This window comes from Panulirus ornatus, chromosome 55 (genome assembly GCF_036320965.1).
Source record: "Panulirus ornatus isolate Po-2019 chromosome 55, ASM3632096v1, whole genome shotgun sequence".
Taxonomy (NCBI): domain Eukaryota; kingdom Metazoa; phylum Arthropoda; class Malacostraca; order Decapoda; family Palinuridae; genus Panulirus; species Panulirus ornatus.
Window position 1 is genome coordinate 39,365,971 of NC_092278.1, and position 19,089 is coordinate 39,385,059.

Consider the following 19,089-nt stretch of genomic DNA (forward strand, 5'->3'; position numbering starts at 1 on the left):
AAAGCTTTGCGGAAGATGAAAGCCGGCAAGGCAGCAGGTTTGGATGGTATTGCAGTGGAATTTATTAAAAAAAGGGGTGACTGTATTGTTGACTGGTTGGTAAGGTTATTTAATGTATGTATGACTCATGGTGAGGTGCCTGAGGATTGGCGGAATGCGTGCATAGTGCCATTGTACAAAGGCAAAGGGGATAAGAGTGAGTGCTCAAATTACAGAGGTATAAGTTTGTTGAGTATTCCTGGTAAATTATATGGGAGGGTATTGATTGAGAGGGTGAAGGCATATACAGAGCATCAGATTGGGGAAGAGCAGTGTGGTTTCAGAAGTGGTAGAGGATGTGTGGATCAGGTGTTTGCTTTGAAGAATGTATGTGAGAAATACTTAGAAAAGCAAATGGATTTGTATGTAGCATTTATGGATCTGGAGAAGGCATATGATAGAGTTGATAGAGATGCTCTGTGGAAGGTAGTAAGAATATATGGTGTGGGAGGAAAGTTGTTAGAAGCAGTGAAAAGTTTTTATCGAGGATGTAAGGCATGTGTACGTGTAGGAAGAGAGGAAAGTGATTGGTTCTCAGTGAATGTAGGTTTGCGGCAAGGGTGTGTGATGTCTCCATGGTTGTTTAATTTGTTTATGGATGGGGTTGTTAGGGAGGTAAATGCAAGAGTTTTGGAAAGAGGGGCAAGTATGAAGTCTGTTGGGGATGAGAGAGCTTGGGAAGTGAGTCAGTTGTTGTTCGCTGATGATACAGCGCTGGTGGCTGATTCATGTGAGAAACTGCAGAAGCTGGTGACTGAGTTTGGTAAAGTGTGTGGAAGAAGAAAGTTAAGAGTAAATGTGAATAAGAGCAAGGTTATTAGGTACAGTAGGGTTGAGGGTCAAGTCAATTGGGAGGTGAGTTTGAATGGAGAAAAACTGGAGGAAGTGAAGTGTTTTAGATATCTGGGAGTGGATCTGGCAGCGGATGGAACCATGGAAGCGGAAGTGGATCATAGGGTGGGGGAGGGGGCGAAAATTCTGGGGGCCTTGAAGAATGTGTGGAAGTCGAGAACATTATCTCGGAAAGCAAAAATGGGTATGTTTGAAGGAATAGTGGTTCCAACAATGTTGTATGGTTGCGAGGCGTGGGCTATGGATAGAGTTGTGTGCAGGAGGATGGATGTGCTGGAAATGAGATGTTTGAGGACAATGTGTGGCGTGAGATGGTTTGATCGAGTGAGTAACGTAAGGGTAAGAGAGATGTGTGGAAATAAAAAGAGCGTGGTTGAGAGAGCAGAAGAGGGTGTTTTGAAGTGGTTTGGGCACATGGAGAGAATGAGTGAGGAAAGATTGACCAAGAGGATATATGTGTCGGAGGTGGAGGGAACGAGGAGAAGAGGGAGAACAAATTGGAGGTGGAAAGATGGAGTGAAAAAGATTTTGTGTGATCGGGGCCTGAACATGCAGGAGGGTGAAAGGAGGGCAAGGAATAGAGTGAATTGGAGCGATGTGGTATACCGGGGTTGACGTGCTGTCAGTGGATTGAATCAAGGCATGTGAAGCGTCTGGGGTAAACCATGGAAAGCTGTGTAGGTATGTATATTTGCGTGTGTGTGGACGTATGTATATACATGTTTATGGGGGGGGGGGGTTGGGCCATTTCTTTCGTCTGTTTCCTTGCGCTACCTCGCAAACGCGGGAGACAGCGACAAAGTATAATAAAAAAAAAAATATATATATATATATATATATATATATATATATATATATATATATATATATATATATATATATATATATATATTTTTTGTTTTTCATTTACCAAATCAGTTGTTCGCTGATGATGCTGCGCTGGTGGCTGATGCATGTGAGAAACTGCAGAAGCTTGTGACTGAGTTTGGTAAAGTGTGTGAAAGAAGAAAGTTAAGAGTAAATGTGAATAAGAGCAAGGTAATTAGGTACAGTGGGGTTGAGGGTCAAGTCAATTGGGAGGTAAGTTTGAATGGAGAAAAACTGGAGGAAGTAAAGTGTTTTAGATATCTGGGAGTGTATCTTGCAGCGGATGGAACCATGGAAGCGGAAGTGGATCATAGGGTGGGGGAGGAGGTGAAAATCCTGGGAGCCTTGAAGAATGTGTGGAAGTCGAGAACATTATCTCGGAAAGCAAAAATGGGTATGTTTGAAGGAATAGTGGTTCCAGCAATGTTGTATGGTTGCGAGGCGTGGGCTATGGATAGAGTTGTGCGCAGGATGATGGTTTACCCCAGACGTTTCACATGCCCTGATTCATTCCACTGACAGCATGTCAACCCCGGTATACCACATCGATCCAATTCACTCTATTCCTTGCCCTCCTTTCACCCTCCTGCATGTTCAGGCCCTGATCACACAAAATCTTTTTCACTCCATCTTTCCACCTCCAATTTGGTCTCCCACTTCTCCTCGTTCCCTCCACCTCCGACACATATATCCTCTTGGTCAATCTTTCCTCACTCATTCTCTCCATGTGCCCAAACCATTTCAAAACACCCTCCTCTGCTCTCTCAACCACTCTCTTTTTATTTCCACACATCTCTCTTACCCTTACGTTACTTACCCGATCAAACCACCTCACACCACACATTGTCCTCAACCATCTCATTTCCAGCACATCCATCCTCCTGCGCACAACTCTATCCATAGCCCACGCCTCGCAACCATACAACAATGTTGGAACCACTATTCCTTCAAACATACCCATTTTTGCTTTCGGAGATAATGTTCTCGACTTCCACACATTCTTCAAGGCTCCCATGATTTTCACCCCCTCCCCCACCCTATGATCCACTTCCGCTTCCATGGTTCCATCCGCTGCCAGATCCACTCCCAGATATCTAAAACAATTTTCTTCCTCCAGTTTTTCTCCATTCAAACTTACCTCCCAATTGACTTGACCCTCAACCCTACTGTACCTAATAACCTTGCTCTTATTCACATTTACTCTTAACTTTCTTCTTTCACATACTTTACCAAACTCAGTCACCAGCTTCTGCAGTTTCTCACATGAATCAGCCACCAGCGCTGTATCATCAGCGAACAACAACCAACTCACTTCCCAAGCTCTCTCATCCCCAACAGACTTTATACTTGCCCCTCTTTCCAAAACTCTTGCATTCACCTCCCTAACAACCCCATCCATAAACAAATTAAACAACCATGGAGACATCACACACCCCTACCGCAAACCTACATTCACTGAGAACCAATCACTTTCCTCTCTTCCTACACGTACACATGCCTTACATCCTCGATAAAAACTTTTCACTGCTTCTAACAACTTGCCTCCCACACCATATATTCTTGATACCTTCCACAGAGCATCTCTATCAACTCTATCATATTCCTTCTCCAGATCCATAAATGCTACATACAAGTCCATTTGCTTGTCTAAGTATTTCTCACATACATTCTTCAAAGCAAACACCTGATCCACACATCCTCTACCAGTTCTGAAACCACACTGCTCTTCCCCAATCTGATGCTCTGTACATGCCTTCACCCTCTCAATCAATACCCTCCCAGATAATTTACCAGGAATACTTAACAAACTTATACCTCTGTAATTTGAGCACTCAATCTTATCCCCTTTGCCTTTGTACAATGGCACTATGCACGCATTCCGCCAATCCTCAGGCACCTCACCATAAGTCATACATACATTGAATAACCTTACCAACCAGTCAATAATACAGTCACCCCCTTTTTTAATAAATTCCACTGCAATACCATCCAAACCTGCTGCCTTGCCGGCTTTCATCTTCCGCAAAGCTTTTACTACCTCTTCTCTGTTTACCAAATCATTTTCCCTAACCCTCTCACTTTGCACACCACCTCGACCAAAACACCCTATATCTGCCACTCTATCATCAAATACATTCAAAAAAACCTTCACAATACTCACTCCATCTCCTTCTCACATCACCACTACTTGTTATCACCTCCCCATTTGCGCCCTTCACTGAAGTTCCCATTTGCTCCCTTGTCATACGCACTTTATTTACCTCCTTCCAGAACATCTTTTAATTCTCCCTAAAATTTAATGATACTCTCTCACCCCAACTCTCATTTGCCCTCTTTTTCACCTCTTGCACCTTTCTCTTGACCTCCTGTCTCTTTCTTTTATACATCTCCCACTCAATTGCATTTTTTCCCTGCAAAAATCGTCCAAATGCCTCTCTCTTCTCTTTCACTAATAATCTTACTTCTTTATCCCACCACCCACTACCCTTTCTAATCAACCCACCTCCCACTCTTCTCATGCCACAAGCATCTTTTGCGCAATCCATCACTGATGTCCTAAATACATCCCATTCCTCCCCCACTCCCCTTACTTCCATTGTTCTCAAAGTATAATAAATAAATAAAATAATATATCTGTCTATGTCTCTGACACCTTTTCCAATAGGAATTCCCTCATGGGGATGGCCATGGCAATAGTCTCTCCAGAACTAGTGAAATTCATTGCCGCTTCATAGCCTTTTGTGCTTCTCCCTTAAAAGGCCAGTGGCAGAGGGCATCTCTAGTGCAGCATTTACAGAGGCTCCTACCTAATGATCATACTGACTACTTCTGTCCAGTGCTCCTACCTATTACGTTTACCTAAACTCTCACTCTCTCAAACATTTAGAATCCCATTCTCTTCTTTCAGATCCCCAGAATAGATATTGCAGTGCTAGGTCAACCAATCTTTTCACCTATGTGACTCTGATCCTCATTTCTCCGAGATTTTGGTGAAGATTTTGTTGTAGCCCTTAACTAAATCTCCAAAGCATTTGACAGGGTATGGCATAAGTATTTTGCTTCCTAAACTCCCATCCTTTGATTTCATTTCTATCTGTTCACCAAATCAAAGTTTCTTGTCTTGCTCTTCCATCACAGTTGTTGATGGAGCAGCTTCTCCTCCTATCCTATCAATTGTGGTGTTCCTTAGGGTTCTGTCCTATCACTTCCTCTCTTTCTTAACTTGTAAATGACCTTTCCTCTTCTCCTTCTAACCCTATTCTTTCGTATGCTGGTGATTCCACTTTACATACTTCAACCTGGTTTTTTCTCACTCCTCTCTTTCTTGCGCTGGTATTTCTTCTCTTAATAGGACCTGTGCAGCATTTTGGAATAGAAAGAGGTATCCATATCCTCCTCTCTGTCCTGGAAACCCCGCATAATCAACATCACAAAGTTTCCTTCCCAAAAGCTGGAAGTGTTGGACAGGTGCTGTAATTGATTTTATTGTGAACATCTGTGTCACATCAGCAGGAGTTTCATTTGTCTAAGCGTGGAATACTGCTCAGAAAAGTGGGGTGGCTTATCTTCCACCTCTCTATTAACTAGAGTGGAGTCAAAAGCCTTCTGCCTCATTAATTCTCATAGTATCACCTCTTTCCAAACTTCCCTTTCTGTATGCTGTGATGTTGCTGCTCTTCCTCTATTCTATTGGTATCATTTTGTCCAGTGTTCTTGTAAATTGTCTGCACATATCCTTACCCTCAGGAGTGTACCCAAGGCACATGTTTGACTGCTGCTTCTCTAAACTTCTGAGTGGAGGCCAGCCAGTTGAGGGTTGGTTGCTGTGATACCTCACTCTTCCCTCAGACAGATATGCTGTGGAATTCTCCTCCTTCAGTTGTCTTTCCCTTTTCATATAACCTTTGTTCCTTTAAGGGGCAGGTCTACAGACAGTTGCAAAGTCCTGATTAATTTACATTTTCATTCTTTAACTTTTTTCTTTCTCCTAAGATGTCCTTGATTGGGGCATGTTATTTGTTAATTCCATGTTAATCTCTATATGAAAAAAAATTCTTACAAACTATATGGCATTCATGACTAGAGTTCTGCTGATGAAACTTATGTTGTGCATAGTTAAGAATTAAAAGGGTTGAAATATTAACTTATACTTGTGGTGGTGTTACTTCTTTATGTATTTCCTAGTTTACTTTTGCACTCTTGTGGGAGATTTCATCACTCTGATTGTGTAGTTCTATCCAAACTGCTTTATGATGATTTAACTCTGCCAGTGCTTGACACTGCTCTGGTAATTTTTGCCATTTTAGAAGCTAATCAGAGTATACAGATGACAAAGCCATCAGGAAAGACCATAAGTAGGAGTTACTTAACCAGAAGGATAAAATCTCCCACAAAAGTAGACCATGAATTAATCAGTGTTATATCAAATACAAATTAAGTGTTGACAGTGAAATACAAACTATACATTTCTAAGGTGATGTTAATCCACACTGTTCCCAAGGAGCAGACAAAATCTTCATGGCACACTGAAAAAAACGAACGAACATCTCAAGGTTTCACTTGGAAAACATGGTTTTCATTCTATCTCTGTCATGCTACTATTACCACCAGAACCACTGCAACTTCAACACATACTCCTTACAGCCACCAAAAACTAGTACAGATACAACCACTGCTGTAACTACCAACAGCCAGCACTGCTACACCACCATCAAATAGTTCATTTCATCACCTGGAATCCTTGATCAATATACTCTAATTCCATTTCCACATTTCACTCTAGTAAGTTAGGTTTGGCAGGACTATGCTGGTCTTCATTCCTATTTATACATAGACAGTCTCATTTATTTTCTTCTTTCATAATCATCCCTAAGGGCCCATCACCTTCTTCCTGTGGATAGCTCTTTCTTTTATTTCATGCCAATGTGCCCTATTGTTGAATTAATCCCAAATGCTTAAGTTCTGTGATCTCTTTCAACATTTCACCACCCATCCCATCTTTGGACTTAAGCTCACTAGATTTATGCAATCTACATGCCATTACAAAGGCTACCACTTTATTCTTTAATGTAGAGATCACTATGTGCCAGCCCTGCCTTAGGTAAAAAACTCATTTCAAGACAGGGGATGCTTCCTTTCAAAAACAATTAGCTACTCTTACCAGCATTTAGTTTCAGCTTCCTTCTGCACACCTTGTAACACTTGGTTACCAACTAATTTACTCTCTCTTCATTATCCAGTAGCAGCATCATGTCACCTGTAAATAGGGGAGTCACTAAAGGCTTGCTATATATGAAAAGGAATGGTGTTATTGGAATTGTAATGCCATATCATTGTTATATGATACCAGTTAATGAGGAAATATTTAACAGATAGGCATGATGATTACAGAGAATGTGAGGGAGAAGTAATAACAGAGAATGTGAGGGACAGGCAATAATGTTTATCTTAAATGGGAAAGGATCATGAAAAAATCAGGAAAGTGAGTGTTAGATTGCATTGGAAAACATGAAGAATGATAAGGGTTGATTACCAGAAGGTTTACTGAAAAAGGGGAATTATACTTACATTAACTGGAATAATAGCACTTTACATAATGCATGAGAAATTAGTAATATCTGTGACATTTAAACCTTTTTCAGGTCTGAGGCTGTAGATCTTGCCTTGCAGCTTGCACGTCTTTATACTAATGGGACTGATGCAGTAGTAATTGATAATGCTTTCCATGGATCCATTGGCTCTATACACCACCTCTCTCCTAAGGTCGCTAAATCTAATAATATAAGTAAGTTTCATACTAAGTTGGGGAAAATCACTTGAATTATGAAATTTATTCTGAATGATATACTGTAAAAATGAAATTTATTATGAATGATTAATGTAAATATATTAATGAAAGCCTAGTATTGCAGTTCTTATATGAATTTTCATATACAGTGTATATAAAGTTCATGGTAAGTTGTAATTCGTACATAAAAGAAAATAGATATATTTCACATTCTGTATGGTTGATCAAATAATATGTGTTTTAATTCATGCTAGCAAAAGCAGATTGGGTGCATATAGTGACAATGCCTGACCTCTACCGAGGACCTTATCAAGAGGATGATCCATTAGCTGTCGACAGATATGTTGCCGATGCCCAAGATTTAATTGATAAAGCTCAACTCACTGGAAGAAAGGTTAGGCTAATTAGTTTTTATCTATCTATCTATATCTCATACACCTGTTTCCTCCAAGAACCCCTATCAAAGGGATGGCCATGGCTAAAGAGTCTCCAGTTTTTTATATATTTCAGAAGTTGATTGTTTAACATTGAGTCAGGCATACTTACTGTCTGCCCCTGGAGTCCCTTTTGTTCTTATGAGGCTCCTGCAGCACTCAAGAAGCTGGACACATCCACAAGTGTGGACTACAGGTCATAAAGTGTTGTGATGTTGTGTATGCATGTATGTGCAGAGAGTGCAGGGTAATTGAGTAGTAAGTGTTCAGTGTCTTCTTTATGATAGTTGCATCATACCCATAAAAAGTCTTGGGATATGTTGAAAAGGTGTTTGTAGTGTTATAGTGATGGATGTTGTTCAGAGCATAAGTGGGAGAGTGTAACTTGAGTTTTTCTAGGGAGTGTGTTTTCTGATGGGTGTATGTCTGGAGGGTTGTAGTTCAAGACTTAATTGAGAATCACTTGTTTAGTGCTTTTCACGTTATTTCAGTGTGCATGTGTTCTGTCTTTGTTACATTTGCTAGGGGTGGGGGAGACTTCAGGTAGAGGTTACTAAAGTGTAATGCAGGGGTAAGCTTCTAATTTTTACTTGGGGATTGGTGGTAGTTTTAATGGTTTGGGTGGGAGGGGGTCTAGCACAGAATTGAGTGTTGAGCATATGGAGGTGGAACTGCCCTGGAAGAATCTTTGTTTCATCGTGAAGGTGTTGAGTGTCTGTTGTAGCGAGGCAACCAATGATTGTTCTGAGTGCACTGTTCTCTGTAGTTTGAAGCTTTGTTGTATTTGCTTTTGTGAGGGAAGAAGACCAGGCAGGTGAGACATAAAGTGGAGTGGATGAGGTATTCTTTTTCTTGTTCAAGTCTCATGCTTGTTCATATTTTAAAAGCATTTAGTTTGTGTATTACTTTTGTGTTGATGTTATTGGTGTGGGATAGTGAATGTCTTATGGGAAGTATTCTTCCTTCCCTATCTCTGGGGATATATAAAAAAAAATGTATGGGGATAGGGGAGAAACAATACTTCCCATGTATTCCCCATTTGTTGTAGAAGGTGACTAAAAGGGAAGGGAGCAGGGGGCTGGAAACCCTCCCTTCCTTGTATATTACTTTCTAAAAGGGGAAACGGAAAAAGGAGTCATGCGGGGAGTGCTCATCCTTCTTAGAGGCTCAAATTTGGGTGTCTAAATGTGTGTGGGCCAAGATGAGAAAATGGAGATAGGTAGTATGTTTGAGGAAAGGAACCAGGATGTTTTGGCTCGAATTGAAACAAAGCTCAAGGGTAAGGGAGAAGAGTGGTTTGGGAAGGTTAGTGAGAGGACAAGAGCAAAGGAAGGAGTAGCACTCCTCCTGAAGCAGGAGTTGTGGGAATATGTGATAGAGTGTAAGAAAGTAAACTCTAGATTGACATGGATAGAACTGAAAGTTGATGGAGACAGATGGATGATTATTGATGCCTGTGCACCTGGTCATGAGAAGAAAGATCATGAGAGGCAAGTGTTTTGGGAGTAGCTGAGTGAGTGTATTAGCAGCTCTGGTGCAGGAGACCAAGTTATAGTGATAGGAGATTTGAATGCAAAGATGAGTAATGTGGCAGTGGAGGGTATGGTTGGTGTACATAGGGTGTTCAGTGTTGTAAATGGAAATGGTGAAGAGCTTGTGGATTTGTGTGCTGAAAAAGAACTGGTGATTGGGAATACCTGGTTTAAAAAGAGACATATACATAAGTATATGTATATGAGCAGGAGAGGTGGCCAGAGGGCGTTATTAGATTGTGTTAATTGATAGGTGTGTAAAAGAGAGACTTTTGGATGTTAATGTGCTGAGAGAGGCAACTGGAGGGATGTCTGATCACTATCTTGTGGAGGCAAAGGTGAAGATTTGTAGAGGTTTTCAGAAAAGGAGAGAGAATGTTGAAGAGAAGAGAGTGGTGAGAGTAAGTGAGCTTGGAAAGGAGACTTGTGTGAGGGAATACCGTAGAGATTGAATGCAGAAAGGCAAGAGGTGAGAGCAAATAACATAAGGGGAGTGGGGGAGCAGTGGTGGTTTGTGCAAAAGATGCCTGTGTTATGAGAAAGGTGGGAGGTAGGTTAGGTTAGAAAGGGTAGTGAATGGTGGAATGAAGAAGTAAGATTGTTAGTGGAAGAGTAGAGAGAGGCGTTTGGACGATTTTTGCAGGGAAGTAGGGTAAATGACTGGGAGATGTATAAAATGATGTGGCAGGAGGTTAAGAGAAAAGGGCAAGAGGTGAAAAACAGGGCAAATGAGAGTTGGGGTGAGAGAGTATCATTAAATTTTAGGGAGAATAAAAAGAATGTTTTGGAAGGAGGTAAATAAAATGCGTAATACAAGAGAACAAATGGGAACATTAGTGAAGGGGCAAATGGGGAGTTAATAACAAGTAGTGATGAAGTGAAAAGGAGATGGGGTGAATATTTTGAAGGTTTGTTGAATGTGTTTGATGATAGAGTGGCAGATGTAGGGTGTTTTGGTCGGGGATGTGTGCGAAGTGAGAGGATCAGGGAGAATGGTTTGGTGAATAGAGAAGAGGTAGTGAAAGGTTTGCAGAAGATGAAAGCTGGCAAGGCGGTGGGTTTGGATGGTATTGCAGAGTAATTTATTAAAAAAGGGTGTGACTGTGTTGTTGATTGGTTGGTAAGGATATTCAGTGTATGTATGAATCATGGTGAAGTGCCTGAGGATTGGCGGAGTGCATGCATAGTACTACTGTATAAAGACAAAGGGGACAAAGGTGAGTGTTCAAATTACAGAGGCATAAGTTTGTTGAGTATTCCTGGGAAATTGTATAGGAGGGTATTGATTGAGAGGTTGAAGGCTTGCACAGAGCATCAGATTGGGGAAGATCAGTGTGATTTCAGAAGTGGTAGAGGATGTGTGGATTTGGCATTTGCTTTGAAGAATGTATGTGAGAAATACTTAGAAAAACAGATGGATTTGTATGTAGCATTTATGGATCTGGAGAAGGCTTATGATAGGGTTCATAGAGATGCTTTGTGGAAGGTTTAAAGAGTATATGGTGTAAGGGGTAAGTTGCTCGAAGCAGTAAAAAGCTTTTATCGAGGATGTAAGGCATGTGTACGAGTTGGGAGAGAGGAAAGTTATTGGTTCCCAGTGAATGTCGGTTTGCGGTAGGAGTGCGTGATTTCACCATGGTTGTTTAATTAATTTATGGATGGGGTTGTTTGGGAGGTGAATGCAAGAGTTTTAGAAAGAGGGGCAAGTATGCAGTCTGTTGTGAATGAGAAAGCTTGAGAAGTGAGTCAGTCGTTGTTCACTGATGATACAGTGCTAGTGGCTGATTCGTGTGAGAAGTCGCAGAAGCTGGTGACTGAGTTTGGTAAAGTGTGTGAAAGAAGAAAGCTGAGAGTAAATGTGAATAAGAGCAAGGTTATTAGGTACAGTAGTGTTGAGGGTCAAGTCAATTGGGAGGTAAGTTTGAATGGAGAAAAGCTGGAGGAAGTGAAGTGTTTTAGATATCTGGGAGAGGATTTGGCAGCGGATGGAACCATGGAAGTGGAAGTAAATCATAGGGTGGGGGAGAGGGCGAAAGTTCTGGGAGCGTTGAAAAATGTGTGGAAGTCGAGGCGCTATCTTGGAAAGCAAAAATGGGTGTGTTTGAAGTAATAGTGGTTCCAACAATGTTATATGGTTGCGAGGCGTGGGCTATAGATAGAGTTGTGCGGACGAGGGTGGATGTGCTGGAAATGAGATTTTGAGGACAATATGTGGTGTGTGATGGTTTGATCGAGTAAGTAATGAAAGGGTAAGAGAGATGTGTGGTAATAAAAAGAGTGTGGTTGAGAGAGCAGAAGAGGGTGTTTTGAAATGGTTTAGTCACATGGAGAGAATGAGTGAGGAAAGATTGACCAAGAGGCTATATGTGTCAGAGGTATAGGGAACGAGAAGTGGGAGACAAAATTGGAGGTGGAAATATGGAGTGAAATAGATTTTCATTGATCGTAGCCTGAACCTGCAGGAGGGTGAAAGGCGTGCAAGGAATAGAGTGAATTGGAACGATGTCATATACTGGGGTCGACGTGCTGTCAGTGGATTGGACTAGGGCATGTGAAGTGTCTGGGGTAAACCATGGAAAGTTCTGTGGGGCCTGGATATGGAGAGGGAGCTGTGGTTTCGGTGCATTATACATGACAGCTAGAGGCTGAGTGTGAACAAATGTGGCCTTTCTTGTCTTTTCCTAGTGCTACCTCGCACACATGCGGGGAAGGGGGTTTTCATCTTGTGTGGCGGGGTGGCAACGGGAATGAATAAGGGCAAACTATGAATTATGTACATGTGTATATATGTGTATGTCTGTGTGTGTATATATATGTATACGTTGAGATGTATAGGTATGTATATGTGTGTGTGTGGACTTGTATGTATGTACGTGTGTATGTGTGTGGGTTGGGTCATTCTTTCCTCTGTTTCCTTGCTCTACCTTGCTAACGCGGGAGACAGCGACAAAGTATAATAAATATAAATACAGACAAGTGTTTTGAGAGCACCTGAGTGAGTATGTTAATAGTTTTGATGCATGAGACCAGGTTATAGTGATGGGTGATTTGAATGCAAAGGTCAGTAATGTGGCAGTTGAGGGAATAATTGGTGTACATGGGGTGTTCAGTGTTGTAAATGGAAATGGTGAAGAGCTTGTAGATTTATGTGCTGAAAAAGGACTGGTGATTGGGAATACCTGGTTTAAAAAGAGAGATATACATAAGTATACCTATGTAAGTAGGAGAGCGTTATTGGATTATGTGTTAATTGATAGGTGCGTGAAAGAGAGACTTTTGGATGTTAATGTGCAGGTGTGTGAAAGAGAGACTTTTGGATGTTAATGTGCTGAGAGGTGCAACTGGAGGGATGTCTGATCATTATCTTGTGGAGGCGAATGTGAAGACTTGTAGAGGTTTTCAGAAAAGAAGCGAGAATGTTGGGGTGAAGAGAGTGGTGAGAGTAAGTGAGCTTGGGAAGGAGACTTGTGTGAAGAAGTACCAGGAAAGACTGAGTACAGAATGGAGAAGAGGTGAGAGCAAATAACATAAGGGGAGTGGGGGAGCAGTGGTGGTTTGTGCAAAAGATGCCTGTGTTATGAGAAAGGTGGGAGGTAGGTTAGGTTAGAAAGGGTAGTGAATGGTGGAATGAAGAAGTAAGATTGTTAGTGGAAGAGTAGAGAGAGGCGTTTGGACGATTTTTGCAGGGAAGTAGGGTAAATGACTGGGAGATGTATAAAATGATGTGGCAGGAGGTTAAGAGAAAAGGGCAAGAGGTGAAAAACAGGGCAAATGAGAGTTGGGGTGAGAGAGTATCATTAAATTTTAGGGAGAATAAAAAGAATGTTTTGGAAGGAGGTAAATAAAATGCGTAATACAAGAGAACAAATGGGAACATTAGTGAAGGGGCAAATGGGGAGTTAATAACAAGTAGTGATGAAGTGAAAGGAGATGGGGTGAATATTTTGAAGGTTTGTTGAATGTGTTTGATGATAGAGTGGCAGATGTAGGGTGTTTTGGTCGGGGATGTGTGCGAAGTGAGAGGATCAGGGAGAATGGTTTGGTGAATAGAGAAGAGGTAGTGAAAGGTTTGCAGAAGATGAAAGCTGGCAAGGCGGTGGGTTTGGATGGTATTGCAGAGTAATTTATTAAAAAAGGGTGTGACTGTGTTGTTGATTGGTTGGTAAGGATATTCAGTGTATGTATGAATCATGGTGAAGTGCCTGAGGATTGGCGGAGTGCATGCATAGTACTACTGTATAAAGACAAAGGGGACAAAGGTGAGTGTTCAAATTACAGAGGCATAAGTTTGTTGAGTATTCCTGGGAAATTGTATAGGAGGGTATTGATTGAGAGGTTGAAGGCTTGCACAGAGCATCAGATTGGGGAAGATCAGTGTGATTTCAGAAGTGGTAGAGGATGTGTGGATTTGGCATTTGCTTTGAAGAATGTATGTGAGAAATACTTAGAAAAACAGATGGATTTGTATGTAGCATTTATGGATCTGGAGAAGGCTTATGATAGGGTTCATAGAGATGCTTTGTGGAAGGTTTAAAGAGTATATGGTGTAAGGGGTAAGTTGCTCGAAGCAGTAAAAAGCTTTTATCGAGGATGTAAGGCATGTGTACGAGTTGGGAGAGAGGAAAGTTATTGGTTCCCAGTGAATGTCGGTTTGCGGTAGGAGTGCGTGATTTCACCATGGTTGTTTAATTAATTTATGGATGGGGTTGTTTGGGAGGTGAATGCAAGAGTTTTAGAAAGAGGGGCAAGTATGCAGTCTGTTGTGAATGAGAAAGCTTGAGAAGTGAGTCAGTCGTTGTTCACTGATGATACAGTGCTAGTGGCTGATTCGTGTGAGAAGTCGCAGAAGCTGGTGACTGAGTTTGGTAAAGTGTGTGAAAGAAGAAAGCTGAGAGTAAATGTGAATAAGAGCAAGGTTATTAGGTACAGTAGTGTTGAGGGTCAAGTCAATTGGGAGGTAAGTTTGAATGGAGAAAAGCTGGAGGAAGTGAAGTGTTTTAGATATCTGGGAGAGGATTTGGCAGCGGATGGAACCATGGAAGTGGAAGTAAATCATAGGGTGGGGGAGAGGGCGAAAGTTCTGGGAGCGTTGAAAAATGTGTGGAAGTCGAGGCGCTATCTTGGAAAGCAAAAATGGGTGTGTTTGAAGTAATAGTGGTTCCAACAATGTTATATGGTTGCGAGGCGTGGGCTATAGATAGAGTTGTGCGGACGAGGGTGGATGTGCTGGAAATGAGATTTTGAGGACAATATGTGGTGTGTGATGGTTTGATCGAGTAAGTAATGAAAGGGTAAGAGAGATGTGTGGTAATAAAAAGAGTGTGGTTGAGAGAGCAGAAGAGGGTGTTTTGAAATGGTTTAGTCACATGGAGAGAATGAGTGAGGAAAGATTGACCAAGAGGCTATATGTGTCAGAGGTATAGGGAACGAGAAGTGGGAGACAAAATTGGAGGTGGAAATATGGAGTGAAATAGATTTTCATTGATCGTAGCCTGAACCTGCAGGAGGGTGAAAGGCGTGCAAGGAATAGAGTGAATTGGAACGATGTCATATACTGGGGTCGACGTGCTGTCAGTGGATTGGACTAGGGCATGTGAAGTGTCTGGGGTAAACCATGGAAAGTTCTGTGGGGCCTGGATATGGAGAGGGAGCTGTGGTTTCGGTGCATTATACATGACAGCTAGAGGCTGAGTGTGAACAAATGTGGCCTTTCTTGTCTTTTCCTAGTGCTACCTCGCACACATGCGGGGAAGGGGGTTTTCATCTTGTGTGGCGGGGTGGCAACGGGAATGAATAAGGGCAAACTATGAATTATGTACATGTGTATATATGTGTATGTCTGTGTGTGTATATATATGTATACGTTGAGATGTATAGGTATGTATATGTGTGTGTGTGGACTTGTATGTATGTACGTGTGTATGTGTGTGGGTTGGGTCATTCTTTCCTCTGTTTCCTTGCTCTACCTTGCTAACGCGGGAGACAGCGACAAAGTATAATAAATATAAATACAGACAAGTGTTTTGAGAGCACCTGAGTGAGTATGTTAATAGTTTTGATGCATGAGACCAGGTTATAGTGATGGGTGATTTGAATGCAAAGGTCAGTAATGTGGCAGTTGAGGGAATAATTGGTGTACATGGGGTGTTCAGTGTTGTAAATGGAAATGGTGAAGAGCTTGTAGATTTATGTGCTGAAAAAGGACTGGTGATTGGGAATACCTGGTTTAAAAAGAGAGATATACATAAGTATACCTATGTAAGTAGGAGAGCGTTATTGGATTATGTGTTAATTGATAGGTGCGTGAAAGAGAGACTTTTGGATGTTAATGTGCAGGTGTGTGAAAGAGAGACTTTTGGATGTTAATGTGCTGAGAGGTGCAACTGGAGGGATGTCTGATCATTATCTTGTGGAGGCGAATGTGAAGACTTGTAGAGGTTTTCAGAAAAGAAGCGAGAATGTTGGGGTGAAGAGAGTGGTGAGAGTAAGTGAGCTTGGGAAGGAGACTTGTGTGAAGAAGTACCAGGAAAGACTGAGTACAGAATGGAGAAAGGTGAGAACAAAGGACATAAAGGGAGTGGGAGGAGAAATGGGATGTATTTAGGGAAGCAGTGAACGCTTGCACAAAAGATGCTTGTGGCATTAGAAGATTGAGAGGTGGGCAGATTAGAAAGGGTAGTGAGTGGTGGGATGAAGTAAGATTATTAGTGAAAGAGAAAAGAGAGGCATTTGTACGATTTTTGCAGGGAAATAATGCAAATGACTGGGAGATGTATAAAAGAAAGAGGCAGGAGGTCAAGAGAAAGGTGTAATGGGTGAAAAAGAGGGCAAATGAGAGTTGGGGTGAGAGAGTATCATTAAATTTTAGGGAAAAAAAAGATGTTTTGGAAAAAGGTAAATAAAGTGCATAAGACAAGGGAACAAATGAGAACATCAGTGAAGGGGGCTAATGGGGAGGTGATAACAAGTAGTGGTGATGTGAGAAGATGGAGTGAGTATTTTGAAGATTTGTTGAATTTGTTTGATGATAGAGTGGCAGATATAGGGTGTTTTGGTCGAGGTGGTGTGCTAAATGAGAGGGTTAGGGAGAATGATTTGGCAAACAGAGAAGAGGTAGAAAAAGCTTTGCGAAAGATGAAAGCCGGCAAGGCAGCGGATTTGGATGGTATTGCAGTGAAATTTATTAAAAAAGGGGGTGGCTGTATTGTTGACTGGTTGTTAAGGTTATTTAATGTATGTATGACTCATGGTGAGGTGCCTGAGGATTGGCAGAATGCTTGCACAGTGCCATTGTACAAAGGCAAAGGGGATAAAGGTGAGTGCTCAAATTACAGAGGTATAAGTTTGTTGAGTATTCCTGGTAAATTATATGGGAGGGTATTGATTGAGAGGGTGAAGGCATGTACAGAGCATCAAATTGGGGAAGAGCAGTGTGGTTTCAGAAGTAGTAGGGGATATGTGGTTCAGGTGTTTGCTTTGAAAAATGTATTTGAGAAATACTTAGAAATGCAAATGAATTTGTATGTAGTATTTATGGATCTGGAGAAGGCATATGATAGAGTTGATACAGATGCTTTGTGGAATGTATTAAGAATATGTGTGGTGTGGGAGTAGAGTTGATAGAGATGCTCTGTGGAAGGTATTAAGAATATATGGTGTGGGAGCCAAGTTGTTAGAAGTAGTGAAAAGTTTTTATCGAGCATGTAAGGCATGTGTATGTGTAGGAAGAGAGGAAAGTGACTGGTTCTCAGTGAATGTTGGTTTGCGGCAGGGATGCGTGATGTCTCCGTGGTTGTTTAATTTGTTTATGGATGGGGTTGTTAGGGAGGTGAATGCAAGAGTTTTGGAAAGAGGGGCAAGTATGCAGTCCGTTGTGGATGAGAGAGCTTGGGAAGTGAGTCAGTTGTTGTTCACTGATGATACAGTGCTGGTGGCTGATTCGGGTGAGAAATAGCAGAAGCTGGTGACTGAGTTTGGTAAAGTGTGTGAAAGAAGAAAGCTGAGAGTAAATGTGAATAAGAGCAAGGTTATTGGGTACAGTAGGGTTGAGGGACAAGTCAAATGGGAGGTAAGTTTGAATGGAGAAAAACTGGAGGAAGTGAAGTGTTTTAGATGTCTGGGAGTGGATTTGGCAGCGGATGGAACCATGGAAGCGGAAGTGAATCATAGGGTGGGGGAGGAGGCGAAAGTTCTGGGAGCGTTGAAGAATGTGTGGAAGTTAAGAATGCCATCTTGGAAAGCAAAAATGGGTATGTTTGAAGGAATAGTGGTTCCAACAATGATATATGGTTGCGAGGCGTGGGCTATAGATGGAGTTGTGCGGTGGAGGGTGGATGTGCTGGAAATGAGATGTTTGACGACAATACGTGGTGTGAGGTGGTTTGATTGAGTGAGTAATGAGAGGGTGAGAGAGATGTGTGGTAATAAAAAGAGTGTGGTTGAGAGAGCAGAAGAGGGCGTTTTGAAATGGTTTGGTCATATGGAGAGAGTGAGTGAGGAAAGATTAGCAAAGAGGATATATGTGTCAGAGGTGAAGGGAACAAGGAGAAGTGGGAGACCAAATTGGAGGTAGAAGGATGGAGTGAAAAAGATTTTGAGTGATCAGGGCCTGAACATGCAGGAGGGTGAAAGGCATGCAAGGAATAGAGGGAATTGAAACAATGTTTGTATAGCGAGGTCGATGTTCTGTCAATGGATTGAAACAAGGGCATATGAAGCATCTGGGGTAAACCATGGAAAGTTTTGTGGGGCCTGGATGTGGAAAGGGAGCTGTGGTTTCGATGCATTATACATGACAGCGAGAGACTAAGTGTGAACAAATGTGGCCTTTGTTGACTTTTCCTAGTGCTACCTCGTGCACATGCAGGTGAAAGGGGTTGTTATTTCATGTGTGGCGAGGTGGCAGTGGGAATGAGTGGGGGCAGACAGTATGAATTATGTACATGTGTATATATGTATGTCTGTGTGTGTATATGTATGTATATGTTGAGATGTATAGGTATGTATATGTGCATGTGTGGATGTGTATGTATATACATGTGTATGTGGGTGTGTTGGGCTATTCTTTTGTGTGTTTCCTTGCACTACTTTGCTAACGTGGGAGACAGCAACAAAGTATAATAATGATAAAAATGATAATATATATATATATATATATATATATATATATATATATATATATATATATATATATATATATATATATATTTTTTTTTTTTATTTTTTTATTATACTTTGTCGCTGTCTCCCGCGTTTGCGAGGTAGCGCAAGGAAACAGACGAAAGAAATGGCCCAACCCCCCCCATACACATGTATATACATACGTCCACACACGCAAATATACATACCTACACAGCTTTCCATGGTTTACCCCAGACGCTTCACATGCCTTGCTTCAATCCACTGACAGCACGTCAACCCCGGTATACCACATCGCTCCAATTCACTCTATTCCTTGCCTTCCTTTCACCCTCCTGCATGTTCAGGCCCCGATCACACAAAATCTTTTTCACTCCATCTTTCCACCTCCAATTTGGTCTCCCTCTTCTCCTTGTTCCCTCCACCTCCGACACATATA

At 41.6% G+C, this 19,089-nt stretch overlaps 1 protein-coding gene across 5 annotated transcripts in view; it reads left to right on the plus strand.

Moving 5' to 3' along the window:
• Positions 1-19,089, plus strand: part of LOC139765720 (5-phosphohydroxy-L-lysine phospho-lyase-like) — a 203,296-nt gene that overhangs the window by 97,906 nt on the left and 86,301 nt on the right. For all 5 annotated transcript variants that reach the window (XM_071693523.1, XM_071693526.1, XM_071693525.1 and 2 more), the window contains 2 exons: positions 7,401-7,543; positions 7,801-7,940. In XM_071693523.1, coding sequence (XP_071549624.1) covers positions 7,401-7,543; positions 7,801-7,940 — 283 coding nt within the window. The remainder of the gene's footprint in view (positions 1-7,400; positions 7,544-7,800; positions 7,941-19,089) is intronic.